General features: G+C 48.9%; 1 protein-coding gene across 14 annotated transcripts in view; it reads right to left on the bottom strand.

Annotated features, from left to right (window-relative positions):
* The window catches only part of GRIN1 (glutamate ionotropic receptor NMDA type subunit 1), a 74995-nt gene extending 51224 nt beyond the window's left edge, over positions 1 to 23771 (bottom strand). For all 14 annotated transcript variants that reach the window (XR_005222520.2, XR_005222522.2, XR_005222521.2 and 11 more), the window contains exons 1-3: positions 23370 to 23771; positions 10397 to 10531; positions 5036 to 5212 (exon numbers count right to left, since the gene is read on the bottom strand). Coding sequence is in view for 8 of the 14 variants with exons in the window: in XM_037879566.2 (XP_037735494.1) it covers positions 5036 to 5212; positions 10397 to 10531; positions 23370 to 23627 (570 nt within the window). In the remaining 6 variants the exon portion in view is untranslated. The remainder of the gene's footprint in view (positions 1 to 5035; positions 5213 to 10396; positions 10532 to 23369) is intronic.
* Between the last annotated feature and the right edge of the window lie 280 nt (positions 23772 to 24051).

The raw sequence follows: 24051 nt of genomic DNA, 5'->3' as shown, positions 1-24051 counted from the left end.
AAGTTATTCCTTAAACATGCATCTGTTTTCATCTCTGCATCTTGATTTGCAAACTGCATTGATTTGTCTCCCTCTTTCTGCTCTCAGAGCTGCTTCTTTTAAAGACTTGTTGCTATTTCTCCTGCCTGTACAATGCTTGCAGGGCGCTATACAGTGAAGGGATGGGCCCTTCCATTGCCTTTCTCCTCCCTGTTCTTTCCTCCACATAAGTTCCTCCACAGGCAAGATTTTTGTTTCCCTAAGAATCTAGAATGTTATACAGTAAATGCATCTACTGTAGAAAAGAATCTGAGGAAATAAAATATACTCTGAGCCCAATTCTGTCGTCATTTCAGGCTCCTTCTACTGGTGTCCATGGTAGGAATTTCCAGTGCTTCTTCTCAGTGTCTCATCATTTCACATGGCACAGGGAGACACAGAGCAACATTGCAACAGAGGAAAGCAGTGTCTGGGTGGCAGGAGGCAATGAAATATTCACTCCCTTCCAGATGTGTTGGTCCTCTCACTCAGGCAGCAGCTATTCAGCAGTGCACTCGAGCTTCCTGTATTTCCTATTTCTTTTATTTTCCAGTCTTGAATGACCTTGTGCACACGCATAGCAGTGATGTCCTACAAGTGGACTGAACAAAAGATTGGCGAGTAGGGAACGATTCTATCCTGAGCCTACTGGGGCTAGACAAGATGGGACCTAATGAGTCATTGCTAGAGCTACAGGTCTGCTATATTGGCAGAAATGTCATGGGTACTGTGATTTTTCAGTTTGTCTTTGACTTTGCTTTGTGTCTAGGATTTTTCTTTGTCTCCATGATTTCATAGGCTGTAGAGTTGGGGTGGGTGGGTCACCCAGGCTATGGTCCAACCACTTTTTCCCACCCATCGCAGCGCAGGGCAGGTGATTCATTGGCGCCAGGGCCAGGAAGGAGGCATTGTGCGGGAGAGCCATGCCTGCATGCTGAGGGGATAGCAGGAGGGGAGCCAGGCAAGCCCCAAGAAACAGGAGCCACCACGGCAGGTGAGTGTGGGGCAGGGTCCCTCTGCTACCCACCCCCAGCTCCTCTCACTCCCCACGGGGGCAGGACCGGACCCTCCCCTATATGATCTCCCCACTTTAAATGGCATTCTGATGACATTACACACCATTTCCCTCTAAATCCATGACTTTTACTCGATTTACTGTGACTGTTCAATGATTTTTGATAAAAAATGCCGTGACAAACCTGCAACCCTCATCTTTCCCATCCCTAATTTCTATCAGTTATCTCTTTAGCTGCTCTGGTTCCCAAGGATTGTTGCTGGGCTCCCCATAGAACAGCAAAGCTATACAAATCATTCCAAATGAATCATTTTTAGAAGATTTCACCTCTTTGTGCATTGTCCACGAGCTGCTTGTCATTGTCTTTAATTAACTAACTGTAATCAAATAATGTCTGTACAGTCCTGAGTCTACGGTATGTATTTGATATTTGAAATTTAAAATGTTTGGCTGAGACATATGGGTTGTAGGGTCCTATGTCTGTTTCCTGATTGGGTGAGTGTACCTCTTAGTATCAGGCGTTTGAGGCAAAGACTCATGCTCAGAAATTAAAAATTCACTTTCCACAACTAGTCTCCAGCATTTGCGTAGAAGGTGTGGTTTGCCCAGTGCTCTGGTTTGCTGGCACACTCACAGAACAGAAGCACAGCAGGCCTGGGACACAGTCAGCACAGAGTCACTTAGCAACGCAAATGTACTTTGTGGCCTTTATTGCAATGTTGACCAATCTCAATTAACCACTGGCTAGTGTTCAAGTGTTAATTGAAATGACTTAGGCTGCTTGCAGAAGGCAGAGCTCCTCAGCCTGATGAACAGCAGCCACATCAGGCTGATAGTCACTGGAGATGGGCTTGAACCAAACCTGAAATCCAGCTGTTCACAGAGAATTCAGCACTGGATAGGAATGCTGGGCATAAATGCCTGTGTTAAAATTATTAAACCACCAAAACAGCGTTAGCTCAGAGCCTGACTGAACTCTCTGAGGCTGTCAGGTAAGATGTGACAGGAAATCCTATTGCTCCAACCAATGGTTTCAGTCCCCAAGAACAAGGGAACGTGGCGTTAGAGATAAGGTATTTTACAATGATCAGTCAACATGAATACCGAGCCTTCTGCAGGTAGATGGCGGCAAAGCCTGACAGCATGGCAGCAGCTTCTCCTTTCTGCTCATTTGCAGTTCTGCACCAGATCAATGCTCAGTCTGACCATATGGTTGGGGAAAGGACTAGGGCAGGCCTGAGTTCATGGAAAGGAAGGAAATGGACAAAGGTTCAGGTGCATTAGCCCAGGGATCAAACCCTCTGTGATAAAAAGGGCAATCAGAACCAGAAGAGACTGGGGAAGAGGTGAAGAAACCCTACGTATCACCTAGGTTATGCAGGAGGTCCATCTAGATAATCACAAGAGTCTACTCTGGCCTTGGAATCTATCGGCTAGCTTCTAGAGTGACCCGCACATCACAGCAGCTGGTTGGATCAATGGAAACCTTTCCAGCTCATGTCTAGTCCACAGCAAAGGAAAAAGGTATGAGATGGCCTGACAGTTGCCAAAGAAGAGGCAAAGGAGAAGGCGACATAATATCTAAGAGACTGGTCCCAGGGTCTAGAGGGCATCTATAGCAACCTAGTGGCTGCCAGAAGACATCATGTATTCAGCTCAAATGCAGTGCAGGCCCCCACGTAGACCCGCACCCCACCCCACCCCATGCTCTCAGTGGCTCTCCTTCACAAGTGATAGGCTGACAAAGAGTATAACACAGAACTGGGGAAGTCCCCCCCTGGGGCGTAAGAGGACACAGAATATGGCTGTGAGTGAGTGTGATGTTCTTTTGCTGATCCAAAGGACAGTGCAGGAAACAGCAGAGAGTGGGGGACCTGAGAGAGAATAGTACAAGTTGTGGACATGGAAGTTGTAGGGTGAGTGGAAGGTCTGAGTCTAGGGACATGAATTCATTGACTCAGAATAAGGGTGACAGTGACCCTTCCAAAGCCATCAGTACTGGAGGGCAGGAACATAATGGGGGGGGGGCTGGACCCAATGGAGGAGGTCTCAGATAAAATGCCAGCCAAGTCAGCGCTACTCACTGAGAACAGAGTAAGCAGCAATTTTTGCCAGTACCAAAAATCTCCAACAGCTGGAGATGGGACACTAGATGGGGAGGGCTTTGAGTTACTACAAAGAATTCTTTCCCAGATGTCTGGCTGGTGGGTCTCGCCCACATGCTCAGGGTCTAACTGATTATCATATTTGGGGTTGGAAATTTCCCCCCCGGGTCAGATTGGCAGAGATGCTGGGGGATTTTCACCTTCCTCTGCAGCATGGGGCAAGGGTCACTTGCAGGTTTAAATGAGTATAAATGGTGAATTCTCTGTAACTAGAAGTCTTTAAGCCATGGTTTGAGGACTTCAGTAACTCAGCCAAAGGCTAGGGGTCTATTTCAGGACTGGGCGAGGTTCTGGGGCCTGCAACGTGCAGGAGGTCAGACTAGATGATCCTGATGGTCTCTTCTGACCTTAAAGTCTATGAATCTCTGAGACTTGTGCTGTAGCAAGGAACCCTTAGGCTTCCTATTCGGGGGGAATGTTTGACTCTAAGAACCATTTGGGCCATGGAAGAAACTGCCTGAGGAACCATCAGTGGGGATACCCCATGCTGAGAGCATGCACCCATCTCTCAGGGATGGCCCACGGATAGCTAATTCGGTGCTGGTCCACTGCAGAAATAGCCATGTGCTAGATGAGCCAGAAGAGGTGCCTCCCAACTCATGGGTCTCTCTGATTCTAAGCAGACTCATCAAGTAATGTCTGCGGCTGTGTCTACCAATCAACAACCTACTCTGCCACATCTGGCTGGTGGCCCGGCAGCTGCCGCTATGGCTAGATCCTAACAAATTGCAGGTGTTGCCAGTGATACATGGCAGGCTTCAGAGGCACCACTCACAGGGATTGCCCGGTAGACAGGAAGTGTACTACTTTACCGGGCTTCTCTGGGAAGCTCCTACAGTGTGAGAGGCTTGGATGTTTCCTACCTGAAATGGACCCAAGACTGTTACCTTGTACCCCTGAGTGTGGGTGGGAACTATCACTTCCACAATCCAGTCATGGAGGAGGCTCCGTGTCTTCTAGTTAAACAGTTTCCCTTCAAACTGCTCAGAGTAAGAGTGCAGTCAAGGGGCTTCCTGCCTTGGATGTGCCTGTTCAATGTTAATCTTAGGAACTGAGCTGTCCTCCCGGCTCAGGCTCCCACTGTCCACAGATGACTCAGACATGCTCACACTCATGCTGCACCTGGTGAACCTCTACTCGGCTGGACGTAGCTGTCTGCCCCTTTGCTTGACACTGAGAATAGGGGCGGTGCACCTCCTTGATAAAGCTGCTCTCAGAATCCACAAACTTACTCTCATTTACAACACGGGGCATGTCAGGAAAGCGTGTTTAGCATGTGCTTCAATGGAGATGGGTTAGGGCATCTAATAATGGCCAAAGAGCTGAAAGCTGTGTAGAGAGGGCACTTTATACCTCTGTGCAGTAATGCATTGACTGCCCTTTCCCGCCTAAGCCACAAAGCAAGTGCCAATTAGCCAATTAAAAAGCTGTTCTTCTGGCTCTTTTTTGTAATTAGCTTTGCCAAGTTTGCACTGTACCCTAGGGAAGCGTCAAAGGGGAGGGGTGCTTTTCCTAAGCTGTGCGATTGGTTCTCTCCCTGGGTGGGAATCGCCCGGGCGAAGTATTTGCAGAGCTCCAGGTTATTCTTCCCTTCATTTTGTAGTTGATTTACACGTAGGAGATTTCGACCATGGCAAAGCAAGTGAAATGAATAAAGTACAAAGTTCTGTCAGGTACTAGTCAGACACTGTTGATGCTTTAAGCATAATGTTAGCCATGTTACAATGGAAAGAAAAGGTGTTTTACATACAGAAATCTACATACATACAACAGTCTGAGACTTCTAGTTTTGTTGTTGTTCTTTAACAAAATTACATGACAATGTTTAGATACTGACCTTGGATTCTCTCTCTTCCAGGAGTGTCTCCAGCTTCTTCTGTGCAGCGCGACCCTCGTGGTCATCACTGACGATTAGTATGATGTGATTCCAGTTGTACACTCGCATCATCTCAAACCAGACATTGGACTGGTGAGAGTATGGTGGGACAGTGCGCAGGAAGGACAGGTGGATGCTCTGCAAGGAACAACAAAGGCTAAACATAGACTTTTGCAGCTCATTCTTGCAGAGGTATGTCTCATTGACCAATCAGTTCCACAAGTACTGGGCAAGGATCAGAAGTCTAGCAACACAGGAATTTCTGGTGACCCTGAAATATAGGCCTTTGGGTCTCAAACCTTTAATTGGCCTCTATAATATGAAATTCCCTTTTTTTGGCTCTGATTTCTAGGCTCTGATTTCAGACACTCTTGTTTCCTGGGGCTAGTCCAGTGCCTGGGGAGGTCGAATGTGTGGCCTATAAGAAGCAGAGCTGACCTTGTTATTCATTGTCAATAACAGTCAGTGTGTGCTTAGCCCTTTTTTCTGATTGTAAATTGTGACAGCTAATAACTTCTTCTAAGCAAGCACATTTATTCTTAAGGTAAAAGCATCACAAAGAAAACATATAAAAACAATAAAAGAACCTACACACGTGTTAAGTGCTTACCAATGTCACCTATCAGTCTTATGGGACTTAGTAGGTCAAGGTCTTCCAACCCTTCCACACTGGTTGCCCTCCCCCTACTTGGAAAGAAGGGCCTGTCCTTTTGCTGGATCAGAAAGCAGGCCCAGAGTCAGTTTAAACACAGGCTATTTATCCAAAAGTCCTTCTGCTTCACCCTTCTGCTTTTAAAGCCATAATATCCTTTCCCCATAGCAAAGAATACAGAATATCTAACAACACACCCTAAGCCAACACCCCAACCCTTCCTGAGTCTACATGGAAATCTGGCTTGTACGTACAGCAAAGGCTGTCACACCAGGAACTTGAACACAGATTTCACACCTTGGGAACATTTGATGGGATTTCATGACATGGGGCTTAATTATTGTCTTAGGAGTCCCAGTGTCTCTCCAGTCAATGAATGACTACCCCTTCTGCTCCCACTGGGAATCCAGTGGATCTAGCCCCGACAGGGTGCAGAAAGACACGTACAAAATGGTTTCCTTGGAAAGCAGAAGGGGTGTATCAGACCCCATCAGTTAGTGCCGACCTGCAAGGGACTGTGGAGCCAACATGCAAATGGGGTGGCTGACAGGGAAGGGGGGATCCCTGCTGCCAGTATCCAGGAGGAATCATGTTACCTTCCCAGTATATGCAGACAAATCCCTGGGGAGAGTGGAGGTGAGACAGCCTCCATCTCAAGGAGAAGGATGAGACCTACTGACATTAAGGGAAATCTATGACACCCACCCAAGGGTGGGAAATGCCCAAGAAATGTGCATGACAGCTGCTCAGGAGATGTCAAAGGTAGCTCCAGCCAGGAAGGAGGGGGAATGTCTTCCCACAATCTATGACTGCCTGATGGTCTGTGAAAATGTATAAGACCCTGGGTGGAGGAAAAATTGCTGCACACCCTTACTCAGTATGTGAGGATTAAAAGTCCATCAATACACTTCCCCCCAGATAAGCTAGGATTGTATGTAACCTTTCTAGGGGGAGATGGGACACATATTGTGATGCCATGCAGTATCTCTGGGGTCCACTGCTTTAAATGAATGGTTCCTGTATGATTGTGTCTTACTCCATGGGGCAGGGCTGCACTGCTCCTCCAGGAACCATGAACAGTGGGTGGGGATTAACCAGGTTGGAACCCCCAGGTTGGAACCCCCGAGACAGGCACCATCTCCTGGGGAGGCTCGTGCATATTGGTTCAAACTGGCTTTCCAGAGACCAACGGACAAAGAAAGGACTTCGTATAAATAGCTGGAGTTCAAACTGACTCAGGCTCTTTGTTCTGATCCAATAAATGGCCAAGACCTCCTGTCAAAAGGGTGCCCCAATACTCAAGGAAAGGGTTGGAAGGACTGAACCTACCAGGGTCCCATGAGACTCAGGGCTGCTGTAGTGTTTTCGCCGCCACAGGGATATTAAATTTAATTATATTATGGTCACTATTACCAAGTGGTCCAGCTATATTCACCTCTTGGACCAGATCCTGTGCTCCACTTGGGACTACATCAAGAATTGCCTCTCCTCTGGTGGGTTTCAGGACTAGCTGCTCCAAGAAGCAGTCATTGAAAGTGTCAAGAAACTTTATCTCTGCATCCTGTCCTGAGGTGACATGTACCCACTCAATAATTGAAATCCCCTATTATTATTGAGTTTTCTATTTTTATAGCCTTTCTAATCACTTTCACAATCACATCCTGGTCAGGTGGTCAGTAGTATATCCCTACTGCTACATTCTTATTATTCAAGCATGGAGTTTCTATCTCTAGAGAGTCTATGGTTCAGTTTGATTCATTTCAGATTTGTGCTCTATTTGACTCTATGCTGTCTTTCACATATAGTGCCCCTCCTGTACTCGGTCCCTGCGGCCATGGTTTGCTTTTACTGAATACACACACATATGACACGTACCGACAAGGCAGGTAATCGTACATGCTGCATTCAGTGCAATAAACTGGATGACCCCCACTCTGCTGCTGGACTTCCGCCTGCATTCTTTTTACTCATGCAGTTTTCTTTTTATGGGTTTTATTTGTCTGGTTTGTTTGCCTGGGGAGAGGGGTGTTTATTGGCCTATGTTTAGAGAATGTTAATCAGGTGTATCTATCTCTCCCACTTCCTCTCTAAACTCCCTCACAAAACTCCCCTGTTAGCTGCTCCTGTTCGCTAGGACACTGTGCAAGATGAATCACTGGTCTGATTAGAGCTAGTCAAAAGTGTTTGAACAACATTTTTTAAAATTGAAAAATGGCCATTTTTGGAAATCCATTTTTTTTTGCAAAAAACTGTTCACTTTCAAAAATGTTCATGCCAGTTTTAAATCATGTTAGGATTGTTTTGATCTGTTTTTATAATTTCCATGACCATTTTTCTGATTTTCCTTTCCTTTCCTTTCTTTTTCCTTTTCCCGCTTGCCTTTCATTTTCCAGTGATTTTTGGAAAAAAATATTTTAAAATGACTGGGAAAAAAGAGGAAAAACTCAGGATAAGAGAGGAAAGAAAGAAATAAATTGAAACTTAAACAAACAAACGAACAAAAATATTAGCCTGAGACAGACACCTAGTAAGTTTCACCCTGAACAGTTTCATTTTGGCAAAATTATAAGCAACTGAAAACAGGGTCTTATAATGGAAGCGTCAAGTAATCTTAACTATAGTCACTGCTACCTGCCGCCTATAGTAAACATCATTCATTGCAGGGAGTATTGGCTCTGCTGGGACTGATGTATAAGTGAATATCCCTCTATCCCTGGCATCAGTTGCATGATTAAAATGCCTTTTTAATTGGCAGCACCCCTCCTAACTCATATGGGATGTCCCTGAGGCTGGCATGGATTACAGGTACCCCATCACCTCTCCAGCTGTAACATCGCACTCATTTCCTAGCCTCTGACAGCACTTTCCTCTGAAGTCCACGCAATTCCCAGTTTTCAACATCACCCATGTCTCTTCTCCTGTCCTAACAGCATCAGACAGGCACCACACTGGGCAGCCGTGAAGTCTCACCAGTGCTCCCATCACAAACTGTTCAACATTATTGTATGCTCGGCACCCATTAGTCATAAGCACCAAAGTATCCAGCTGTCCCTTGCTGACAGTTCTCCCCCATGATTTGACCACAACCCAGATTCCGATGCCTACGGATGCTCTTGGATCAGTGTTAAAGGTCTTCACTGCAACCCTGCTTATAGCAGCTGTATGAAACTTTAACCAGTGCTCTGAAGAATTAAGGTTGTCCACAGAACAGTTACAAGATGGGTAGTGCCAGTACAGCTCTGTCACTGGGGCTCACCTGGTTTTTGGAGGAGCCACCTTTGGGGTATTTCAGCCTCCAGCATTAATCAGTCTTGGCCTTGGTTTTTCTACTGAGGTTGCTAACAAGGTAGCAATTGAGATAATGGGGGAGGGGGTTTTTTGGGGGGAGGAATTGGGATTTATTTGAGGACACATGCCCTGTTGGAACTGGCTGAGAACATCCACTCCTTACCCATAGATCCAGGACCAGCCTTCAGATGTGAGTGACAAGAGATGTGCACTGAACTTTTGCTGTTTCATTTCATTTCATGTGAATCTGTTGCTGCTCCCTGACTGAAATTTGGCTTTCTTTGGAATGTGGATGAAATGGCTATTGTTGCACTGACATTTGCATCAGTGAATATTCACAGTTTTCCATGCAAAAGGCATCAGCATATGAAATATGGACTCTTTTGAGCTTTGAAATAGACTCGTTTTTACTCAATAAATGTAGCACTATTCTACCTGAAAATGGGTCCAGCTTCAGGTTTGTAATAAAATGAGAATGTCACAGCACTTCTGCAAGGACTCTGTGGAACTCCTTTGCTTTTACAAAAGAAGTACATTGTACAAGGTCAGCCCAGAAGTGAGGAGTGTCTGATGAAGGAGCCACCCACCATACTCCCCCCATACTCTGCACATGGCCAGATGCATCAAATTCACCACTCTGCAGAGGGCCAGCATAAAGCCTAGGCAAGGCACACTTACATCCTCAAAATAGGGTGTGTATCAGACATGAATGGCACCTAGTCCTTGCCTGGCCCTCTGCCCAAGGGTGAATCTCACCCCAAAGTGAATATACTTCTTCATTTTCACAAGGACATGAACTGTAGTTTGGAACTTGACTTGCTATTTCTTGGCCGCTGGGCAGGCTGGGTGTTATTTCAGACCAGAGGATAACTAATATCACTGGTGTTAACCTCCAATCACACACAGACTGAACAAAACCAAACAATCTTGAAGACCAAAAGAGCTCCTGCCAAATGGATAGACAGTATTAGGGTCCTCCTCCATCTCTGCAGTTCCTCCAGCATCCAGGGACCACCCAGGAGGCTCCCGGCTGTCACTAGCCAGCAGTTCAGGAGCTAGTTCATGCATTTGATTTGGCTAAAGAGCTGTGAGTCCAGCAGCCTGACAGAGAAACACTGCAGAAATGATCCAGCCATATGTAGGTCAACATTGTGAGATATCAGAACCAATGAATTCAGAGAGAGCCAGAGTAGGAGAGAAAAAGTGAGAGTTATCAGATCAATCTGGAGAGGATAGATAGATAGATAGATAGATAGATAGATAGATAGACAGATAGATGTATTCTGGAAAAAGTAGTGCAGAAATCATTAGTCACTTCTGATGGATGTTCTTCATTTATACCATATGTATGAGATACGTACTAGGAAACATGCATCAGTTACCTTATCAGAATATATAGACATGCGTGTTGTCAGACCAATGACAGGAATCCTGTAGAAGCCAGCTGTGTATGATACAGGTGTTGGTGTTAGGTGGTCATTTGGAGCAGGTGGGTGACTAACTAATATTGCATAGACCTGTAGGACACAGGATACATGATACAAACATTATTTCATAGGAGCAGAATGATTATGAAATGTGAATTTCCTTTTCTTTTCTGTACATTAAGTAGCCAAGTGCTAACATGGTCACGGCATTCAAACAACAGGAGATATAAATAATAAAAGAATACATAAGCAACACATGTCATGATGTGGTTCTGTAGATGAAGGAAGGCATGTATGAAAAGGCTGCTTCTTCCCTTAGACTGAAGCCGTCGCCATTAGGAAGAGATGGGTCTGTTTGGGGTTTCATCTTAATGGAAATGCAATGCTTGGCAAGCTAAACTAATAACTCTCGTGGATTACAGATTAAAGAGAAACATCTCTCTTACAGTCACACTATGTAATGAGATTTATTTAACCACACATTTAATACTCAACTCTAATTCCCCTCTGAGGACTATTACAAACAAAGTGGTCAGCTGGGATTCCGTGAGAGAGAGAGCGAGAGACAGACAGAGAGAGGGAGAGAGAGTCACAACACAGAACAAATCAGCCAGCTGCCTGCTAAGCATGCACACACATCAAAACCCAAGGGCAAGGGAGGGGAGGCACATGGGAGACTCACTCAGGTAAGAACATGAAGAAACATGGATAAAAATATGTCTTAGCTACTTTCTTTTCTCTTTGCAAAGCAGGGTTGATGTGATGGCCAGCATAACGATATCATTTCATATGAAAATCACTTCTACAGCCCCATAAATGTACCTGGCACTTGACAAACAGTAGGCCAGCTCCCCAGCTGGTGTAAATGAGTGTAACTACACGGAAGTCAGTGGAGTGAGACCAATTTGCACCAGCTGAGGATCTAGCCCCAAAGCATTTTCAGCAGTGGTCCCCAAACTTTTTACCTCGTGCCCCCCTTACCCCTGTCTGCACCCCCCCCGATCCCCAGAGCCGGGGCCAGAAGTGGGGCCATGGCTCCGGGTGAGGGGGACTGTCCAGCGGTAAGGCGGCCGAGGCTGGGGCCATTTCTGGAGGTGGGGGTGGGAGTCTGGCGAAGGCCGGCAGCCAATGCCCCAGGAGCGGGGCCGGCAGCTGCGGCCGGAAGCAGAGCCCCAGGACTTAGGCTGGCAGCCAGATCACCAGACTTGGGGCTAGCAGCTGGGACCCTGGGTGTGGAGCTGGCAGCTGGGGCCAGGGCCAGGAGCGGAGCTGGGTGGCACTCCCTCCCCGCCCTCCGTAGGGGCTGGCCTGGGCCCCAGCTGCATCCCCCAAAACGTTCCTCCCTTCCTCCCTAGGGGGGCGTACCCCACAGATTGGGGACCTCTGATTTACAGTCTGAGGGTCTGCCTACACTGCAATCAGAGCTGTGACTGCAGCATGTGTAGACATACCCAAGCCAACTTTGATCTCCTTCTGCCTGGAAGAAATAGGTTTTGAGATGGGGTTTAAGGAAGGTAAGTGCACTTGTCGGAAACAGGGAGACTCTCAGGGACGGCATGTTAGAAGGGGAATAACTGGGAGTGGAAGGAAGAGAGGAGAGTATTGAGAGGAGCACAGGGTCTGAGCCGGGGAAGGAAAGCAGAGATGGGGCTGTAGGGCTCACAGGTGAGAGTGAGGAATTGACGCTGAGTGTAGCCAGGGGAGGGATCTAAGGCAGAGGGTTTGCTGGCTGGAGCTGGGTGAGGGACATGACATTAGCAGGCTGATAGGAGAAGCAGGAGAACAGTCTAGAGTGCAAATGGTCAAGGCAAAAGGCCATCAAGACGTGCACAAGGGTCCAAGCAGAGAAAGAGTTTGGGAAGGAAGTGCTGGGGCTGCATTAAAGAGGGCACAGCAACAGGACATAGGGGAGACAGGATGCTGGGGGAGATGCCGAGGGAAGAGGAGAGCCGGATTAAAGCCCGGGAGTCAGGAGGGACAATGGAATTGTTAATGGAGACAGAGAAGTGAGGATGGTAGAGGAGTGGGAGGGAGGGAAGACAAGAGGAGCAGCTCGGATGTAAAGAGCTGGAGATGATGGCAAGGAGATGTCAGCGAGGCAGCTGGATGGGGGAGAATGGGTGGCGGGGAGGAGAAGAGTTAGGAATCAGCCACGTGAGCTCCAAGGGGAGCTGTCACCGAGAGAGATAGAAAGAGGAGGGAGTAAAGGCAGAACCTCGTGACACAGAGGGGAGAATGAGCAGCTGTGAAGCTGAGGCAGGCTGGGCGAGGTTCACGGCAGGGCAAGGTTGCGGACCAGAGGGCGTAATCCTGCAAAGGGCAGCGCTTCCTCAACTCCAGCCAGCTGCAGTGGGAGCTGAGAGCAGCTAGCATTGCAAATGGTCTAGCACCAGGAGACGGGGAAAAGCAGAGCGGGAGGGAGCGACTGACAGAGCTGAAAGTAGCACAGACCAAGGAGGAAACGGGGAAGGACGGATCCCTTTGACACAGTTGGGAAGGGCCAGGGAGGAGTCAGAGGGATGGAGAGGCTGGCAGCTGCTCATGCTGGGCAGGTCAAGCCCTGGGATATCTCAGGGTATGTCTGCACTGCAAGAAACCAGTGGCTGGTCTGTGACAGCTGACCACTGGTGCCGTTGTTATGAGTTGCCAGTGGGTGCTCGATCCCCACTCCATCCCAAGCTCCGCCCCCCTTCCCCCAAGTCCCCACCTCTGCCTCGCCTCTTCCTGCCCCGCCCTGTTCTGAACCCCTCCCCTGAGCATACCCCACCCTTGCTCCTCCGCTACCCCCCAGCACCTCCTGCATGCTGCTGAATACCTGATCGTGGCAGGCAGGAGGCGCTGGGAGGGAGGAGAGGAGCTGATTGTGGGGGTTGCCGCCTGGGTGCTGAGCACCCACTGTTTTTTTTCCGTTGGTGCTCCGGGGCTGGGGGGCCTATGCAGCTGACACTGGCTTGTGGGGCTCGGGCCGTGGGGCTATAACATTGCAGTGTAGACATTTGGGCTTGGGCTGGAGCCTGATCTGTGGGATCCAACCCCCCAAAGCCTGGCCACATGACCTCAGCAGATTCAACCCCTTGGGAGATGCTGCACATTATTCATGGCAGCTGCTAACATAAAATGGCCATTTTGCAAACTTTATTTCAAAATTCTTCTCTGACACACTGAAATTCTGCTCATGCTTAAGGTCAAAGAATAAGAAAATTAAAGCTGCTGAAGGTACCCCGTGCCAAGGCATAACCCACCCATAAGTGAATACCGCCCATTCTTGGTATGCTGGTCCGAATAACCCACAGCACTGGCATTTCTAGAGGGTGAGGAATATCACTGGATCACATCATGACAAGTTGACTATGAAGCTATATTAACAGTTATTAAAATGCATCACTGGACAGCGTCATTCAGCACAGGGCTGGGAATGCAGCACACTCTTATTGGATATTCACGAGTCAAAAAATCTCCATTGTTTAAAATGCACAAAAGTTGTCTCAGGGCAACCTGGGTGCAGAGGGCCAGACCAGGAGTACACACCTCATAAGCCCCACCTACAACCTCAAATAGGGCTTAAATGAGAATTAAGAGGTGCATAGGCCTTTTGCTAGCCTCTACACAGGTGTGAAATTACCTGCCAACACATGTGATCAAGCAAATGATGAAACAATGCTGTCAGTGCACAAGATATACTGTCCTGCAGTATACACTGGTTCTCCACGTATAAGGTAACTAACTCCCTTTTCTTCATGTGCCAGTATATTTATGCCTGTATCTGTAATTTTCACGCCATGCATCTAAAGAAGTGGGTTTTTTACCCTCGAAAGCTTATGCCCAAATAAATCTGTTAGTCTTTCAGGTGCTTTTTGTGGCTACAGACTAACACGGCTACCCCATGATACTAGTCTTGCAGTACTGCACACTATTTATGCCTGCCTCAGGTGGCAAGATTAAGAAATTCCATCTTTTCAATTGATGTTTAGATATCATGGTGATTAGATACATAGATAGATAGATAGATAGATAGAGAGATAGATAGAGAGAGAGAGAGATAGACAGATAGAGAGATAGAAGGTGGGTGAGAGAGACAAGATTTCAAGCTACACAGAGCTCTTCTTCGTGTCTGGGGAAGGTAATCAGAGTGTCACAGCTAAATATGAGCTGAAACAGATTGTTAAGCCTAAGGAATTAATAACACATGTTGCAAGAGACTATTCAAGAAGACGTGAACAGTTATCACCGCTGTAGTCAGAGGACAGAGGAGGGTTAGGGGGTTACATGCTGTTGTAATGAGACATAAAACTAGCATCACTATGGAGCCCATTTCAGAGTAGCAGCCGTGTTAGTCTGTATTCGCAAAAAGAAAAGGAGTATTTGTGGCACCTTAGAGACTAACCAATTTATTTGAGCATGAGCTTTCGTGAGCTACAGCTCACTTCATCGGATGCATACTGTGGAAATTGCAGAATATCATTATTATATACACAGACACCATGAAACAATACCTCCTCCCACCCCACTCTCCTGCTGGTAATAGCTTATCTAAAGTGATGCTGGAAGTGGCCCACCTTGATTGTTATGCACATTGTGGGGAGAGTGGTCAGTTTGGATGAGCTATTGCCAGCAGGAGAGTGAGTTTGTGTGTGGGGGGGGGGGGTGAGAAAACCTGGATTTGTGCTGGAAATGGCCCACCTTGATTTTCATGCATGTTGTAAGGAGAGTGGTCACTTTTGGATAGGCTATTACCAGCAGGAGAGTGAGTTTGTGTGTGTGGTTTTTGGAGGGGGGTGAGGGGGTGAGAGAACCTGGATTTCTGCAGGAAATGGCCCACCTTGATTATCATACACATTGTGAAAAGAGTGGTCACTTTGGATGGGCTATTACCAGCAAGAGAGTGAGTTTGTCTGTGGGGGGGCGGAGGGTGAGAAAACCTGGATTTGTGCTGGGAAATGGCCCATCTTGATGATCACTTTAGATAAGCTATTACCAGCAGGAGAGTGGGGTGGGAGGAGGTATTGTTTCATGGTGTCCTGTGTATATAATAATGATATTCTGCAATTTCCACAGTATGCATCCGATGAAGTGAGCTGTAGCTCACGAAAGCTCATGCTCAAATAAATTGGTTAGTCTCTAAGGTGCCACAAGTACTCCTTTTCTTTTTATGGAGCCCATGTTTCTACAGACACACCGCTGCAGCCCAGCCGTAAGCTCTGCCGATGCAGCACATTGGTGCTGGCACTCAATGCCGACAGGAGAGAGCCCTCTTGTTTGCACAAACCCCCACCTCCATAAGCGGCATGAGCTCTGTGGCGGGAGAAGCTCTTCTGCCGACATGGCGCCGCGCACACAAACTCTTATGTCGGTGTAACTTATTTCAGAGTAACAGCCGTGTTAGTCTGTATTCGCAAAAAGAAAAGGAGGACTTGTGGCACCTCAGAGACTAACCAATTTATTTGAGCATAAGCTTTCGTGAGCTACAGCTCACTTCATCGGATGCATCCGATGAAGTGAGCTGTAGCTCACGAAAGCTTATGCTCAAATAAATTGGTTAGTCTCTAAGGTGTAACTTATGTCAATCAGGGGATGCAATAGTCACACCCCGATCGACATAAGTTTTGCTGACATAAGCCGTAGTGTAGATATAGCCTCAGTGTCTAGCAAAGTCACGAACTTAAGCTCTCAGGCTCCTCTTTTGAAGGTGTTGTTCAGGGTTTCCTTGAGGATGAGGTCTGAAAGGTCAGCTATGGAGGGATCGCTCTGTGAAAAGTGCTCACCCATGAGTGACAGGGTGTTTTGTCTCTTATCATTATTCTTTGTGAGTTCATTCGAGAGCGCCGTGATTGTCTGGTTTCACCCTCACAGTTGTTGTTGGTGCATTCGATGCACTGGATGAAGTACACCACATGTGATAGGCATGTGTAGGACTCATGGTTCTTGAAAGGTGTCTTGTGGGAGGTGTGGATCATCGTAGCAGTGGAGAAATGGCTGCAGGTTTTGCATGTGTTGTTCTGGCAGGGTCTGGTGTTGCTTTGAGTTGGTCTGTCCTGGCACGCAGGGAGCTTGCTTCTGATGATGAGCTTGGTGAGGATGGGCATTTTTGAAGGCCAGAAGAAGGGGTTCAGGAAAGATTTTGTTCAGGATGGGGTCCCCATCAAGTATGGGTTTTAGTTGTTTGATGATACCGCAGATGGGTTCCAGTGTGGGGCGATAGGTGACAACTAGGGGTGTGCAGTTGATGGAGGTTTTTCTTCTTCTCTGTATTAAAGCAGGTACTCTTGGAATATTTGGGTGGCCCCTTCCATGATGCGATCTACTTCTCTAGTGGAGAGTCCTTGTTTGGCAAAGGTGGTTTTAAGTGTTTTTAAGATGTTTATCCCAGACTTTCTCCTCAGAGCATATTCTGTGTATCTGAGTTCCTGGCTGTAGAGAACAGATTTCTTGGTGTGTTTGAGGTGGTGATGGTAGGCGTGGTGATCAGTTTCTGGAATATAATTGTCTGTAGGGTTTCATTGTTGAAGCTGACCATGGTGTCTAGGAAGTTGACGCTGGTGTAGGAGTGTTCTAGAGAGAGTTTGATGGACGGGTGGTGGTTGTTGAAGTTGTGGTGGAAATTTATGAGGGAGTTTACGTCATCTGTCCTGAGGATGACTATATAATTGATTCAGAGTGGTAGCCGTGTTAGTCTGTATCAGCAAAAGAACGAGGAGTACTTGTGGCACCTTAGAGACTAACAAATTTATTTGAGCATAAGCTTCATGGGCTAAAGCCCACTTCATCAGATGCATGCAGTGGAAAATACAGTAGGAAGATATATATATACAGAGAACATGAAAAAATGGGGATTGCCATACCCACTCTAACGAGACTAATCGATTAAGGTGGGCTATTATCAGCGGGAGAAAAAAAACATTTGTAGTGATAATCAGGGTGGCCCATTTCAACAGTTGACAAGAATGTGTGAGTACCAGTGGGGGAAAATTAGCATGGGGAAATAGTTTTTTAGTTTGTGTAATGATGTATCATTGATGTATCTCAGGTATACCCTTGCTTAGTGATGCATTTTTCCAAAAATTCTTCCTCAAGGTGGGCCATGAAAAAGTTGACATATTGGGGAGCCATTCTTGTACCCATGGCTGTTCTCATGGTCTGGAAAAAGTGTTGTTGAATGTAAAGTGTTATGGGTGAGGATGTAATGGATGAGTTTGCCAGTGTGTTTCGGGTGGATTTCTGAGTGTTGTCTGTAGTTCTGTAGATATTTAAGGCAGGCAGCGATGCCGTCACATGAGGCATGTTGGTGTAAATGGAGGTAACATCCATGATGGCAAGATGCTGTTCTGAGGGTGGTTGTTAATGTTGTGGAGTTTCTTGATGAAATTGGTTGTGACCTGAAGGAAACTGGCCCTTTGTATGGTGAATCTGAGGACAGTTTCTATGAGTCCTGATATTTCTTTAGTAAGAGTGCTGAGGTCAAGTATGATGGGCCTGCCTGGGTTCCCTTGTTTGTATGTCTTGGGAAACACGTAGAAGGTCCCTGGGGTGGCTTCATGGGGGACGAGGTTATAGAATTGCTCTTGCAGTTGTTTAGGGAAGGATTTGATTTTATCCTTAAATTTCTGTGTGAATTATGGTGTGAGGGTCGTCTTTGAGTTCTTTGTAGTAGGTGGTGCCAGAGAATTGTTGGTTGGCCTCACTGATGTAGTCATCATGGCTGAGGATAACAATGGCACCCAATTTGTCCGCTGATTTGATCCCTATCTGGTGGTTGGATTTCAGGAACTGGATAGGTAGATAGATAGATAGATAGATAGATAGATAGATAGATATTTTAAAGAACCTCAAATCCCTACTTGCATTCTAAATTACCCTCAAAACTATGCCCTTTGCCTGATTAGGACACATGAAAACAGCCCCTTTGCTGTTCTAATGAGCTATCCGCACAAATTGCTATGGAAGGAAGTACCTTTTTCAGAGATGAAGCTATGTAAATTGCTCTTGGTGCAATCCAATGGTGCATGAACATTATCCTTCCTGCTGGTTTCTCCTTGCTTCTTTTGAATACATCTTCTGTACATTTCTTTGACTTTCCTTGGCCTCCAGACATTTGCATAGCATTTGTTTGGAAAATTGGGCCATATCCAATTACTATTTGAACCAAAAAGATTAGCTAGTCTTCCCTCTGCTTCTTTCACTGCATCCCCCTCCCCATCTCTCCCCCCTCCCTCTGCAAATCCACCAGAGACGGCCCTGGGAGTACCTATGCTTAATTTCAAAAGTTTAAAATGTCCAGGATATTATCTCTCTGCGTGTATATGTGTGCGTATGTGTTTGTGTGTGTGTATGGGGGTGTGTATATGTATACAAATGTACATGCAGGAGTATGTGTGTGTATAGGTGTGCATGTGCATGTGTGTACACACGTGTGTGAAAAGTCTGACTGTTGTTAAGACTGTGGGTTGTTTAGGCAGAGAACCCAAGAACCCCCCAAACATGTGAAGGAAAACGGAACAACGCGGCAAAAATGAGCATTCAAAAAATGTCCTTTGCAGAAGTTAGAACATATTTTACTTTAAAAAATAGATAGCAACGTAATTGTGTCCTGCAGAGTTATTGTGCTAAAGGGGTCTGAGTTTGCTTTAACAGCCAATCTCAATGCAGCCTTAACTACGGAGTCACTACGGATGTCTCCACAGTCTGTGCAGGGCTCAGAGCCTTGCAGGCTGGGAGGGGCTTTATTTATTTTTATGTTATTACCAGCTATACTAAGCTTCCTTTGTAAATTAAGAGAGAAATGTGCAGCCCCTCTTCCCCAGCCCCTTCAGTTATGGACAAGCAATAGGGTGCTTGTCTTTTGCAACACTTAGAAACCAAGTGACAGTTGCAGAAGGGGAATTCCATGCCCTGTATTCAGCAAATAATAAAGAAAATCTCAGTAACTGATGTTCTGGAGGTTAAATCCTTAATCTGCTCAGTTTCAAACTAGAGACAAATAAACAGCCTCCTACTAAGTTCCCTAAATATAAGCACAGATCCCTCTGTCCCTGCATTATGCGGCAGCAGCGGGAGTAATCAAGGCATCGCTGCCAGGGAGGCTAGGCTGGATGAGGCATTGGCATTTGCCATGTCAGATAGCCCTGCCTGGCCTTTGGAAGATGAGTGGGATTCACAAGAGTGAGGGGGAGGGGAGGCGAAGAATGGAAAAATCCATTATTTGCTCAGCTCTCGGTGTGAGTCAAGTGTGAACAACATGGAGCCCCAGAGGGTGTGACAGATTCAGCCAGCTTCCGAAAGCCAGCCTCTCTGTGTAGATTTCCAGTGTGGGGAGGAAGGGGAGTTAATCAAGAAAGTATACTGGTGTGTGTGTGAATGCGCATATGTAAAAACTTTCTAACTCTAAGGGTAGGTAAACTCTGGAATGAACTTCCAAGGGAGGTTGTGGAATCCCCCTGCGGGGGTTAAGAACAGGTTGGACAAACACATCTGGGATGGTCTAGGTTTACTTGGTCCTGACTCAGCACAGGGGGCTGGACTAGACGACCTCTCAAGGTCCCTTCCAGCCTGACATTTCTATGATTCTATGAGTGTTGCCAGTTTGTGCATCAGCCAGTGTGACTGTGTGTGTTTGGCAGACGGATGTTTTAAAGGATTGATGTGTAGTATTTAATTAAATGCTTTCTTAACGCTGAAGGTTTATAGTGCCAGGCAGACAGCTTAAAGCACTTCTGCTCTGCAGTGATGCCAGGTCCTGTGTGTGCTGAGAATTGGTTTGTTTAATGTATTATTTATGAGGCTCAGATATTTGAAAAAATCCTGTAGCTTTAATACCAGGCATGGTAGCAGGGTGTGTTGAAATGTGCATGTGTGTGTGTGCATGTGAGGACCATGTGTGAGAGGGTCTAAATGCTCTTATATAAAAGCTGCAATGCAGTCAGATAAAGCTTCATTGGAATTCAGCGAGGCAGCAGCGGGTGGGGGAGGGGAGATCATGCCACACAAAATGAGGCCACCCGGAGCCATGTGTGAGCACTGAGGCTCCGCTTGGACATGGAGAGCAGCTGTCCCTGCCTGTGCTTGGGCCCTGTCTGGGTTTCACACAATCTCAGACATGACAACACCAGGCACAGATTGCTGGAGCACCATTAGAAGCACCATCTTAAAAATCAAGCAAACACAGGGCCTCCACCCCACCCCCAAGCCCTGCAGTGATTCATTTCTCCCCCAACATGGTGCAAATACTTTACTTATATGCTATGTATCCTTTGATTTAATGGCGACAAAGGTCACACTCAGTGTTTGCATTTGAAAATAAAGCCAAAAGATGGGTCAAACTGTTATCCATGGATGCATCCAGAAGAATATTCATGCTGGTAACAAAAATCAAGGGCTGGGGCATTATTCAGTTTACATATGAAATTCTCATAGTATCCTCTCCCATCTCAGCACCATTTCATTATTCGTGGGGCTGTACTCATATTTATTTGCCAAAAATATTCATGTTTTCATTTCTGAAGACCCGGATGGAAAATGTTTTGTGTGTATTTTTCTTTAAGTAAAACTTTGCCTGAATGTATATCTGTATATAGCAAATCCACCCACAGCAAGAAAGACTATTAAGCCTCTCCATAGAAGACAGGAAAAATATAGACAACTCTAGTTGGTGTTTTAGTTACCTACCTCTGAGGTTTTCCATAAAGGATGGTAAAAAGCATCTGAATTATTCAGAATGTTAGAGATTTATCTGTTGGTATGAACTGACTGCACACACACACACATTGTACACACAGTCCTACAAACACACACACTGCACACACACAGACATTCAAACACACTGTACACACAGAGAGATGAGCAAACACCCATACCCACCCTGGACGCACACAGAAACATACAAACAAACACACTGTACACACAGAGAGACATACAAACACCCACACACACCCTGTACACACACAAAGAAAACAAACACAGGCATACACTGTACACACGGAGACATACAAACACAAACACCAGACACACACAAAGGCATGCAAACACACACACAGTCCACACACATGCCAACATACAAACACACACATACACTGTACGCATATACACAAGCACACACCATACATCACGCACACAGACATCAACCCTTCCCAACAGGTCCACCACCAACCTTAATATGCAGATATAACCCCCCATCCCAACCCCCCATGAATTTGAGAGAATGCAAGGTCTGGCTGTCTGTGTTAACACACGATTTGCTTGGGCTATGGGATGAACTCCTGGTGCTCCGTGGCCTGTCCTTGCTCTGATCAGTGAATTAAGGCACTGGCAATGAGCTGGCTGGGGGAGCGGATGGGGGGCTGTGGGGGGAGATGTATGGAGGGAGGAGGGGAGGTGGGCTGCAGTGATGGGTGAGGGCAAGGGGCTGAGCACTGGCCGGGGAGTGGATGGGGGGCTGTGGGAGCAGATGGAGGGTGTGGGGGGAGATGGTTGGAAGGAGGAGCGGATGGGGGGCTACAGGGGGAGATGGCTGGAGGGGGGAGTGGATGGGGGGTGCAGGGGGAGATGGCTGGAAGGGGGAGCAGATGGAGGGTGGGGGGGGAGATGGCTGGAGGGGGGAGCAGATGAGGGTGCGGGGGAGATGGTTGGAAGGGGGAGTGGATGGGGGGTTGCGGGGGAAGATGGCTGGAGGGGGGAGCTTGATGGGGGGTGCAGGGGGAGATGGCCGGAGGGGGGAGTGGATGGAGGGTGCAGGGGGAGATGGTTTGGAGGGGGGAGCGGATGGGGGGTTGCGGGGGGAGATGGCTGGAGGGGGGAGCGGATGGGGGGTGCAGGGGGAGATGGTTGGAAGGGGGAGCGGATGGGGGGTTGTGGGGGAGATGGCCGGAGGGGGGAGCTGATGGGGGGTGCAGGGGGAGATGGCCGGAGGGGGGAGTGGATGGAGGGTGCAGGGGGAGATGGTTGGAAGGGGGAGCGGATGGGGGGTTGTGGGGGGAGATGGCTGGAGGGGGGAGCGGATGGGGGGTGCCGGGGAGATGGTTGGAAGGGGGAGCGGATGGGGGGTTGTGGGGGGAGATGGCTGCAGGGGGGAGCTGATGGGGGGGTGCAGGGGGAGATGGCTGGAAGGGGGAGCAGATGAGGGTGCGGGGGGGAGATGGTTGGAAGGGGGAGCGGATGGGGGGTTGCAGGGGGAGATGGTTGGAAGGGGGAGCGGATGGGGGGTTGCAGGGGGAGATGGCTGGAGGGGGGAGCGGATGGGGGGTGCAGGGGGAGATGGTTGGAAGGGGGAGCGGATGGGGGGTTGCAGGGGGAGATGGCTGGAGGGGGGAGCGGATGGGGGGTGCAGGGGGAGATGGTTGGAAGGGGGAGCGGATGGGGGCTGTGGGGGGAGATGGCTGGAGGGGGGAGCTGATGGGGGGTGCAGGGGGAGATGGCTGGAGGGGGGAGTGGATGGGGGGTGCAGGGGGAGATGGTTGGAAGGGGGAGCGGATGGGGGGTTGCAGGGGGAGATGGCTGGAGGGGGGAGCGGATGGGGGGTGCAGGGGGAGATGGTTGGAAGTGGGAGCGGATGAGGGGTTGCAGGGGGAGATGGCTGCAGGGGGGAGCTGATGGGGGGGTGCAGGGGGAGATGGTTGGAAGGGGGAGCAGATGGGGGGTTGCAGGGGAGATGGCTGGAGGGGGGAGCTGATGGGGGATGCAGGGGGAGATGGTTGGAAGTGGGAGCGGATGGGGAGTTTGCAGGGGGAGATGGCTGGAGGGGGAGCAGATGGAGGGTGCGGGGGGAGATGGCTGGAGGGGGGAGCAGATGGGGGCTGTGCGGGGAGATGGCTGGAAGGAGTGGGGCTGCAGTGATGGGCGAGGACGAGGGGCTGGGCGCTGGCCGGGTGAGTGGCTGGATGAGCGGCCAGGGGCGCCCGAGGCGATGCTGGCGGGGCTCCCGCGGGCCGGCCCCGGGTACCTGGCTGGAGATGAGGTCCTCGCAGACGGACAGGGCCATCTGGATGGCGTTGGGCTTGTGGGTGACCGAGGTGGCGTTCAGCTGGATCTTCCACGTGCCGTGGCGCTTGTTGGCCTGGTTCACCGCCTCGCGGAAGATCTGCTCGTGCTTCTTGGTGCTCAGCACCGCGCCGATGTTGACGATCTTGGGGTCGCAGCCGGCGCGGGCGAAGGAGAAGGAGACGAGCACGGCGAGCAGCAGCAGGCGCATGGTGCTCATGGGCCGGGGACTCGGCTCAGGGGGCCAGGGCGCCCCTGCCCGGCCCGCTCAGGCGCCCCGGACGCCGCCCCAGGGGCAGGAGGCTTCGCCGCTCCCCGCCGCGCCCAGCCTCGGGGCTCGCCCCATCCGGCCGCCGGCCGAGCCCTCGGGCAGCGCGGCGCCAGCCCCGGCCGGAGCCGGCCCGGGCGCACGGCGCTCTCCGAGGTGCTGAAGTACCGGCGCGCCCGGCTCGGCGTCCCGCTCCGGCTCTGCCCCGCGCCCCGGCACCGCGGGCGGCTGCGGCAGGTGCCGGCGCCCCGGCCGCGGTGCACAGGGGCGCGCTATGGGGCAGGGCGGCGGGGCGCGGACCCTCCTGCGCCGCCTCCCCGGGGCAGGGGTCTGCGCTGCGCCCGTGCGCCACCAGCCTCCCGCCGCAGAGCGCGGC

Source organism: Chelonia mydas, chromosome 16, assembly GCF_015237465.2.
Source record: "Chelonia mydas isolate rCheMyd1 chromosome 16, rCheMyd1.pri.v2, whole genome shotgun sequence".
NCBI classification, from domain to species: Eukaryota; Metazoa; Chordata; order Testudines; family Cheloniidae; genus Chelonia; species Chelonia mydas.
Note: the sequence above shows the minus strand (reverse complement) of the source record. Positions and strands in the feature narration are given on the sequence as shown.